At 34.3% G+C, this 10,866-nt stretch overlaps 1 protein-coding gene across 3 annotated transcripts; it reads left to right on the top strand.

Annotated features, from left to right (window-relative positions):
- The first annotated feature begins 242 nt into the window (after positions 1-242).
- On the top strand, positions 243-3,870 carry LOC118047773 (floral homeotic protein APETALA 2). 3 transcript variants are annotated; one of them, XM_035057142.2, is made up of 10 exons: positions 243-1,430; positions 1,575-1,600; positions 1,743-1,773; positions 1,914-2,001; positions 2,228-2,373; positions 2,471-2,515; positions 2,664-2,755; positions 2,850-3,019; positions 3,152-3,361; positions 3,451-3,870. In XM_035057142.2, exons 1-10 carry the CDS (start codon positions 853-855, stop codon positions 3,664-3,666), a joined length of 1,602 nt encoding a protein of 533 aa, XP_034913033.1. In that variant the 5' UTR covers positions 243-852; the 3' UTR covers positions 3,667-3,870. The 3 variants fall into 3 exon arrangements, with proteins under 3 accessions (XP_034913033.1, XP_034913034.1, XP_034913032.1); XM_035057143.2 differs by having other exon boundaries at positions 246-1,430; positions 2,859-3,019; positions 3,149-3,361; XM_035057141.2 differs by having other exon boundaries at positions 247-1,430; positions 3,149-3,361.
- The last annotated feature ends 6,996 nt before the right edge of the window (positions 3,871-10,866 follow it).

Genomic DNA, 10,866 nt, shown 5'->3' on the forward strand with positions numbered 1-10,866 from the left:
AAGAAAGAGACGGTTCTTTCTCTCTTCCATTCTCTCATTTCCCCAACCTTATGTCCCTTTGAGAAAATAAATAAATATATAAATTATAGACAGTAGACACCCACCATGAAGCAGTAAAATCTTGTTTGTTGAGGTTTAAACTTGAATTAAATAAAGAAATATTGGGTGATTACAAAAGCCAAAATAGACAAACAGCGGATCAAAGTTTATTATCAACATTAAATAAGAAAAGAAACAAAGGGTCTTCTCTCAAAAGAGAGAGAACCTATGGAAGCATGCCATGAGCCATAAAAACCATATAGTAGTAAATAAAAAAGGGAAGGCAGGGCAAGTTGGTAGAGAGAGGAAACGCGAGGGAGTAGAGAGTTATAGAGGGGGTGTTATGGTGGGTGTGGATGCTTTCGGCTAAGCTTACTCAAACTGGCCTCGTCTATGCTGTATTGGGCAGTTAGGGATTTAACAAGATCTTGAAACATTTCTCCCTCTACCATACCTTTTTGCAACAAAAACTGTCTCTCTCTCTGGGGAGTCTTAGGTTTTTTCCTTTGAATACTCAAACCATTTCTCTCTCTCTCTCTCTCTCTCTCTCTCTCTCTCTCTCTCTCTATGTATATATATAAATATGCTTCATTATTTATTTGACTCACAAAAACCAAGATTAAACTTTCTTCTTTAGCTTCTCCTCTTCTTCAATCAGCCACCACTACCACCACCAATCTGCATCCTTCGTATCTTTCCTAGTCTCTCTTCATTATATTCTGCTTTTTCTCTCATGGTGGAGGGTTTTGGAAAATCTTGCAATCAGCTTCTGGTTCCATCTTGAAAACCACTCAACAAAAGGAAAAAAAAAAAATGTGGAACTTAAATGACTCGCCTGATCAAACAAGAGACGATGAATCCGAGGGATGTTCAAGTCAAAAAACATCAATTGATGGAGAAGATGACAAGGGCAAAAGGGTCGGATCCGTGTCCAATTCCAGCTCTTCTGCTGTAGTATTTGAAGATGGATCAGAGGAAGAGGATGCTGTTGGAGAGAAAGGAAATAAAATAATCAAGAAACGTAGTATAAGCTTTAGCAGCAGCAGCAGCAGCAAGATTTTCGGGTTCTCGGTGCCTTATGATCAATACTCCATGGACTTGAGTGATCCACCAGTGACCCGGCAGTTCTTTCCTTTAGAAGATCAAGAAATGGGGTCCACATCGGGCGGTGGGGGTAGTTTTGGAGGTGGTGATGGAGTTGGAGGTGGATTCCCTCGGGCTCACTGGGTTGGTGTCAAGTTTTGCCAATCGGAATCATCACTTGCTTCTCAAAAATCCATGGAAGTCTCACAACCATTGAAGAAAAGTAGACGAGGACCACGGTCCAGGAGCTCTCAATACCGCGGTGTTACCTTCTACCGGAGAACTGGCCGATGGGAGTCTCATATATGGTTAGTGTTTTGGGTTTGCTGATAAATTTTTACTTTGCTGTTATCCTTCCCAACTTTTTCTTCTTTTTTCCTTTTTTAGCTGTGGTGTTGGTGTTTTTGACAATCAAAATATATGATTTGGCTTTTCGAATGATCTTGATGCAGGGATTGTGGGAAGCAAGTGTATCTAGGTATGATTTAGTCCAGTTTTGTTTCTTCATTATTACAAAGATTTAGGCTTGGAGAAATATGGCTTCTGTCATCCATTGTTCAGACATTTCTGATATGGGTGAGATTGATTTTTTGCTTCTTGTATATTTTGTGTTTCTATAGGTGGATTTGACACTGCACATGCAGCTGCTCGGTGAGTTCTCATGGTTCCTTATTTGCTAAGCGTGAAAGTTATGCTTGTCTTCTTTCGAAAGGCCAATGGCCTATAATTTTCAGGTCTAGCACTCCAGACTGTAAGATTGAAAGAGTCTTTTCCTTTTATTTCTTTTGCAGTGCATATGATAGGGCAGCTATCAAGTTTCGGGGAGTGGAAGCAGATATTAATTTTAGAATTGAAGATTATGAGGAGGACTTGAAACAGGTAAAGGGAGGGAGGGGAGAGAGAGAGAGAGAAGGAGGGAGAGATTGTGCTTGTTTTGTAGAGATTTTATCTTATCTACAATAGTGATTCCAAACCTTATCTTGTACAGTAGTGTTTTCGATACGCTTTTCTTTTCTTTATGTTGCTATCGGAAAACTATGAAAAAAAAAAATATACATATAATCATATGGTCTTACAAAGAGATGATTCCTGTGTATGATGACAGATGAGCAACCTTACCAAGGAAGAATTTGTTCATGTACTTCGCCGGCAAAGCACAGGATTTCCTAGAGGTAGTTCCAAGTATAGAGGTGTAACCTTGCACAAGTGTGGAAGATGGGAAGCTCGAATGGGCCAATTCTTAGGCAAAAAGTAACCATTTCTTTCTCATCTTCAGACGTTTTACACATCAACCCAATTTCATTTCCTTGCTTCTGTCTATATTTGCTGTGATAAATTTTAATTGCAGGTATGTTTATTTGGGCTTGTTTGATACTGAGATTGAAGCTGCAAGGTGTGTATGCGTGTGTCCTCACTATTTGTTTTGTTTTGTGTACACTTTTATCGGTATTATCTAATAAGACACTGTAGCCTATGGGGAATCATTCAATGTAATCTCGTGTTGTTTGGTGGAGTTTTAAATATTCCTCAACTCTTTATAGGGCCTATGACAAAGCTGCAATCAAGTGCAATGGCAAGGAGGCAGTAACCAATTTTGATCCCAGCATTTATGAAAATGAGCTTAACTCAATTGGTAAGTGATTTCGAGGATATCCATGGTTTTTATTTTTTTTGTCCTCCCTCTATTTACTCATGTTAATTCAACTAATTATGTATATGTTGGTTAGAATCACCAGGCAATGCTGCGGATCATAATCTTGATTTGAGCTTGGGCAATCCAGCTTCGAAGCAAAACAGTATAGAATTTGGTCAGGAAAGGCACAATGTTGCAATGGAGCAACATTCAGCAACCATGCCATTTGAACCTAATTGGCAAAATCGGGGGTTTAGACCCAAGGTACAACACTAATTAATTAGACATTTTAACTTGGTTGTTTTGCCCTATGTTGCACTTGTCATCTGTTTTTGGTCCGTGTTGTAGTGTTTAATTTTGCTAATGTTTTTTTCATGGCGTTGTAAACACCAGCAGCTTAACCTTTGTACAAGTGACAGTGATGGACATGGAAGAGATGGGTATGGAGAGACTGAAACGACTCAGCTTCTTAGCAAAATCCACATTCAATCTCCAGCATCACTCAAGTCCAGTGAAATGCCAAGATATGAGCAGTTCAGGAGATCACTCGGAGATAGTCAGATGCATCCTTTTCTTCCCCCACAGTTTAACTCACCAAATTATCAAGTGAGCTTCCATATAATTAAAGCTCGTGCAAACAGAAAAAGTACAGGCCTTTTAACTAGTTGAATTGTTGTGTTTCAATTCTTCTTTAGACTCAGCATCCAAGCAGCAGCAATGGAGGCCGAATTGGAAGTGATCTTTCTCTCTCTCCATCTGAGCTTCATTATCACCATCATTATCAGCAATGGCAAGCAGGTCCTCCCCGGTTTGCAAATGCTGCAGCATCATCAGGATTCCAACAGCAGATTAGGACTCCACAAAACTGGCTGCAGAAAAATGGGTTCAACTCTCTCATGAGACCTTCTTAACCCATACATAAAGTAGCCGTTCCATCTTCCTTGCTATGCAAATCTCAATCCTCACCTTGTTTTCTAGCTGGGTAAACATGTAAAGAGCAAGGCTTTTAACTACGAGGCAGGTTGTTTTTCTATCCACTGTCCACCCATCTCCAGAGAGAGCCACCACCAACAAAATCACGAAATTGTTGGCCAAAAAAAAAAAAAAAAAACAAAGAGAGAATGAAATTCCAAGTCTTCGGGAAATGTTTGCTGGTCATCAGTCAAAACTAATAAAGGGACGAAATCTTCAACTAGATATAAATTCATTTCTGGGATCTGACTAAAACTGCAGGCCGTTTTCTCTCTCTTTTTTCTCTTAATCTTCGAAGTAAAAATAATATTGTTCTGTTGCTCCTCTTGCTTTGTCGCTCTATTGGGTATTGATCGCTGCTCGTTGTCTTTAGGGCTAATATATAACCTGTCCAGGAATGTTGTATTTTGGTTACAAGGGGCTATCAATACCATGTTTTTGCTGACGTGTTTTTGGTTGCCTGATACTATTTTATTCGAGTCGCCGAGATTGCTCTCTTTGATTGGTTGGGGGCGTGGTTTTTTTGGTGTTTCTCTTAGCTCTTTACCCTTGTCTAGGTCTGAAACAACTGTTCGAGGCTGATTCTTTAGTTCCTAAATTGAGTAATGGCATGGCATCAGGTATTATTAAGTGTTATTGTAAGATATTTGATATGTGATTGTTTTTTAATAGTTTCACACTGTTTTTGACGTCTGATTTTAAAAATAAAAACACTTTATCACCAGAAAGATATAGCCAAAAAAAAGTGAACTGTAAGCTTCAATTTTACTATCAAAAGAAGAGAGAGTTGGGAGCAATACAGGCAAGAAAAATGGAAATTGTATTTGTGTCTTGGAAATATCAATGGATGGTGATGAATAGTCACTATCTCTCATGTCCTTTGAATCAGTTCTCTTGGCCAAAAGCAGTCAGACATGGCTATTATGACGAGCGGGACTTGTCAATATTAGCCCCAAGCAAAGGACATAAACGGGTTTGCTTATGAGCACAGAGAGAGAGAGAGAGAGAGAGAGAGGAGAGTTTTGCAGTAAAGATTCACTTGGGTTTTTAACCTAGTCGGTTTTTACTTTTTACACGAGGCAAAATCTTATGCTCCCTTCATTGCATATTTATTGGTCTCCGTCGGTGTCAAAAGGTTATATATAAATTAATTTTGACAAACTTTTTTAATTAATCTTATTAATTTAGAACTTGAAAAATTAAGTTGCAGAAAGATTAAAGTTCATAATTTTTGTAACTATTTTTGTTAAATACTTATCTATTATAAGATAAGTAAAAGAATAAAAAAATAATTATTTAATTTCAGAGCATTTTAAATATAATAATATCAAAAACAATTTTTTAAAAAAATAAAAAAACATTTTAAAAAACAATTATTTTTTAAATCAGAGTTGAAATTTAGAGATACTGAAAAACGCTCTGATTATTCCTTTGGGCAACTCAATGTTTATTGAGCTTTTTTTATTAAATTAAAAAAAAAAAAAAAAAGGAGCATCTCAATACTGAAAAGCAATTTTTCCTACATAAATTGTGTCCACGGTTTCGAAAGGATTCCCAAACTTGCAGGAATAAGCGTACGGAGGAACTGCGGCCAGGCTTTTGAATATTGAGAAAAAAAATTCCCACGAAGAACCCAGAGCAGCTAACATAAAGTATCCCCATTTGATTGGTCCAATGATTTAAGATTAATGTCCATGCCATTAATATATAATATATAGGTACAACTTATATATAATACAAGCGATTCTTTCGTCATCTGGGTCGTCACTGCCAGATATTTTCAAGGGTTAAGATCAGGGAACCTAATTTTTTAAGATCAAGGTTAATATTTTATGCTCAGGATACACGTCTCCCATCTTGCTACCAAGCGTTTATCGCTTATTTTATTTCTCAAAACGTACATTCATGAGCTCAACACGCAAGTCAAAATCCTTCTTTTTGACAAAACATACGACTCCCATATGTCTAAAGCATCTGCTGGCTCTATCCGTCGTCGAATCACTTACTACATGCTTTATTACAGATCCTGTACATTGTGGGGCAGATACAGTACATTAGGGCTTGGAACAGCTTCGTTGATGTCCGTTTTGCTCTCTTTTTCCGGTCGGTTTTCAGGCGGTGGCTTGTGCGTGCTGCCATCTAAAAACGGCCATGGAAGCGACGAATAATAGGGCTTTTAGCACTCTTCTTTTGACCATTGTAAAGAGTGATAGGGCTGTGTAGCGACCTGCCTAATTAACCAAAGTTTTTTAAAGAAGAGAGTGCGGGTGTGATAAGAGTCCCTGCCTTCACACAGCAAGATAATGTGGTGTCAAAAAAGAGGAGAGAAATCAATGCCACGGACCACCATGACACCGTATGTAGAAAAAAGGGAACTCCACATATGAAGGGAGCAAAGTGACTTTGTCCTTTAGCAGAACTCAAACACCCTCTCCTTAGATCCTCTCACTTGCATCGGATCTACGAAACACTGCCATGTCCCCAGACAGACAGATTCATCTCTCTCTCTCTCTCTCCCCTGTCTTTCACCATGACTTGAATTTGTGGTCTTGAAAACAAAAGAAAAAGAAAAAACGAAAAGGTAAATGTGAAGGAGTGAGATGTGACAATAAAGGGGGTGAAAGAAAACGTGAATCATGAAAAGACACCAAAGTAAAAATAAAATAAAATAAAATAACAAATGAGTGCATAGATATATATATATATCCTCCAGGTCAGCTTTTTATTTTTATTTTTTCTTCTTTGACGACGAGAGAAGAGGAGAGGAGAGGGATTTCCCGAAATGGAACTGGGATCTGTTTTCTGTGGTTGAAAATGATAATGGAAGCATCAATTATCAATTATTTGTGCTTTTTTTGGGTTTTTTTATTATTATTGTTAATGTTGTGTCATGTGTGTGCGGTCTGACTGATGCCAAGAGCCAAAGGGCCAATCGAAAATGAGGGTGACTGCGACTGCGACTGTGACTTGACTGTGCGGTGCGGGAAAATTAGGGTTACTGTTTAATTAGCGATGGTAATTACAGTATTAATTATAATTATATTATGAGGGATTGTCCGTTTAGTGTTGGGTCGCTTTCATCATTCACTGGGACGAACTACCCTTCGATTTCCCTTTGTAGGACGCATTTGCCCATTTGCTACGCCAACTCTATTTCTCTCGCAATAAGGACCACTCCTTGCCTTCTCTCTCTCTCTCTCTTGCACTTTCCTTTTATGGCTTTGCTTTGGCCTTTGGGTTTCAAAATTGGACCACTGAATTTTATTCAAGCAACAAGCAGCTTTCATGTGTTGGATCTTTGTATCTTTGTATTATTTTAATTACAATGATGTATTTATATGATTTATTCTGTTAATAAAATTATTATTTTTTTCTAAAAAAATACAAAATAGTGATGGAATAAGTGTGAACTTTCTTTTTTATATATATATCCAACAACTTCAAAACATACTAAGAATCACACAAAAAAAAAAAAGTAAAAAAATAAAGCATCCCTACATCTTTCCATACAAGTTTTAAACCCATAAGAAAACTAGATTTATTTTCCTACACTCATAACTCATAATGGCAGCATATAGCACTATAATTAAAAAGTATTTTTGAAAAAATTTAAAATTTTTTAATTTTTTTATTTAAATTAATATGTTTTAATGTTTTTATATCATTTTGATATGTTGATGTTAAAAATAATTTAATAAAAAAAATATATTAATTTAATATATTCTAAAATAAAAACCATTTAAAAAGTAATTATTATCACACTTCCAGACACTATTATTATAGAATAGTTTTGCTTGAAGCAAAAGAATGCTTCTACAAGAGCAAAAATATTTATAAAAACTGGTGGGAACCAGTAAACTTTAACCTTTTAAATTTCCAGCAACGATTAAAATGAATCTTTGCATGTGATTAGTTTTGATTTTGTGATGCCACGATGACCTTGTTTAATTGTATGTGATGGCTTACCCTTCAAGCTTCGAGGTTGTAGCACATAACTTACATAATCCCAATGGTTTCTCTCGAAAAACCACTTTAAAATTTTTGGTCAAAGATGGTGTAATAAGACTTTAAAACCAATTGCTCTGCTACTGATGAAGTAATTGCACAATGTTACATCTACGCCAAGTTGCAGAGTTATTTGACATATAGAGATGGCCAATATGCAATACCTAGGATAATACACATAGTTTCACCATTCGAAATGTCAAACATACGAGGAAAAAAAATATTTTCTAGAAAGATATACAGTGACTTATCTTCTTCCATGTTGGTTTAATGGTGTGTTTATAAACAAGGTTCAAACAAACTGTTTTTTAAAAATTTAAATTTTATTTTTTTTAAAATTAATTTTTTTTATGTTTTCAGATCGTTTTATATGATGATATTAAAAATAATTTTTTAAAATAAAAAAAATATATTATTTTGATGTATTTATGAGTGAAAATCACTTTGAACCGCATATTACTACATTCTTAAACACACCTTTTATACTCATGGTATACTGTGGGAGTAATTTTTTAAAATATTTTTTATTATGATTAAAAAAATAAAATATTACTAAGAATTTGAAAGATTTAAATTCTAAAAGAGAATATATTTTTTAAACCAAAACCTTTATTCCTTATTTACATATTTTTTCTGTTTTGATGAAAAATATCTTTGTTTTATTAACAACATTTTGTTTTTAATAAAAATATAAGATAATTAAAATGCAATATAAGAATCTCATTAATTTAAATAAAGGAGTGAAAAATTATTTTCTACATGTAAAAAGCTCCCATTTTCTTATTAAGTTATTTTTTTATGAAAATACTTTTTTATTAGCATGTTTTATTTAATCAAAAAATTCATTAAAAAGCAAGTTTCAAAAAATAAAAAATAAAATGTCTTCATATTCTATATGTGGATATATAAAAAAAAAAAATTAACGAATAATTAATTCATGAAAACCATATAAAAAATTAACAATAAAAAAAAACTGATTAATTCCCATTCATTATTTATTGAGCAGTTTTTATATGATTTATTGCAAATTGGCTCATGTATAATTGTTAAAAAAAAAAAATGATTGCAAATATAAGCATAACATGTATAATCTGATTTAAAAATTATGATGTAATAAGATAATTTGTTGAATATCATTATAATTATTAATTTAAATAAATATTTATTTTAAATTTAGAAAAGATCTTATTGACCTAGGAGGCTAGGCCTACATCTCTACCTCAAAAGAGGAAAAGGTATGTGCGTGCCTACACCCATTTATATTAAGCAAATCACATGCCCTTCACTGAATGTAAAATAAAAAAAAAAAAAAAAAAATGGAGAAGACCATCATCTGCTGTATCGAAGATTTAAGCCAAAAATTTTTTTTACCTTCAAAACTATTTTTTAACTCATTTTAAATAGAAAAACACATAAAAATATCATAAAAACCTAAATTTCCTTGTCACATGAGACATCTCGATGAATTATAAATCAAAAAAGTAAAATTGAAAAAAAAAAGAGTATCTATCTAATTTATAATAACTAGAAATTAAACTCTAATAGGTCTTTAAGATTATTTATATAAAGGGTTGATTGTGTAATATAAAAGAAATGATCACCCTATTCATCTTACCAAAGATAAATTATATTGTTATTTGTTTTAAAATAAAATATATTCGTTATGCTTAGAGATTATCTAAACCTAATTTTTTTTAATTTAAATTAAATAATCAACATCCAATGATGGGAGCCAAGAACAAGTCATCTAATCATGCCTTGAAATAAATGATAGCAAATACACAATACCACAAACAAAAATATAGAAACAACATATTAAGGAACATGAACGTGTATACTTTAATTCTATTAGCGGATAGTCAACATCCAAGTATAAAAGTTAATTGTGGGTTAAGTTCTTGAATAAAAGATAACAAATACACGATACAACATGAAAACAAATAAAAAAAACTCTAACACATAAAATGGATTGAGAATCTTTATTGCAATCCAAGCATCTAAATGAATAAACACATGTTCAAACTTAAGATTTCAATACCATGACCAACTATTATGCCTTAGATAAACAAATCTCGAACCCATTCCTCCCAACATCATTACGAGGTATTGATTTTTATCCTTGCTCTACCTAAAACATATCAATCCCTAACAGTTTCATACCTCTAAGGTTGCCATGTAATGGCGCAACCCACAACACTTCACATATTCATTAATAATACATAAAAATCAATAATATGTTACAAATTATTCAAAATAAAATATAATATGTTTAGGGTTAAAAAAACTTCAAAAGTTGCGGGAGTCGGCCTAAAATGAGCTGGAACAATGGTAACAAACTAGGTCGCCACCGCCAACATTGTCATGCACTATCACTATTAGGTTGTGCCTCTTGGCATAAATAAAGTGCCTCCTTTTCTTTCTCCTTACACTGGAGATGTAATCACTTGAGGTGAGGGGATGAATAACATAAAGTTTTAGCTGTTGTTTTTACCTTTCTCTTTACTAGTTTGTTACTGATGGAAGTTGTAGAGAGAGGGGGGTTGAGTGGATCATGTATTCAGTGGTAGTGGTTAGCATTACGATGGTTGTATTGCTGCTTTAATTGGTTTGTCATGTTAAAAATAAAAAAGGACGTGGATTGTGGCGAGAGGATTCAGGTGATGATGGCTATTTATATGTTATGAGTGGATGAGTTGCTATTTTCAGCGTGGTTGGTGTTTTTGGTGAAGGGAAGAGTAGGTAGTAAAGGTGTGGTGGTTTTGGGATTGCTAATTGTCGCTAATTATAAAAGGTTGATGAGATAAAGGATATGTGATATTGTTCAACTTATGGTTCGGTTTTGGGTTACTCATGATAGGTATTCAGTTGGGAGCTTGGGTTTGAGGGGAAGACCATTCAACCAAGTGGGGGGGTTTTTCCTTGGGTTTTAACTTGTATTCCATTTAGCATTATTGGGTTTTCATCTTGGAATGCATTCAGTTAGATTGAGTTTGTTGGTGTTGATGAGTTCATCCTAATTATAGAGGAGTTGATTTCAACCAGATTTAGTTTGGGTCATATGAATGTCATGGCCTTGGGCTACATAGGGTTCAAAGGTGGCTAGGATTTATTTAGGGTGTTGGAGTCTTTTTCCT

The sequence above is a fragment of the Populus alba genome, chromosome 7, assembly GCF_005239225.2.
Source record: "Populus alba chromosome 7, ASM523922v2, whole genome shotgun sequence".
Lineage (NCBI taxonomy): Eukaryota > Viridiplantae > Streptophyta > Magnoliopsida > Malpighiales > Salicaceae > Populus > Populus alba.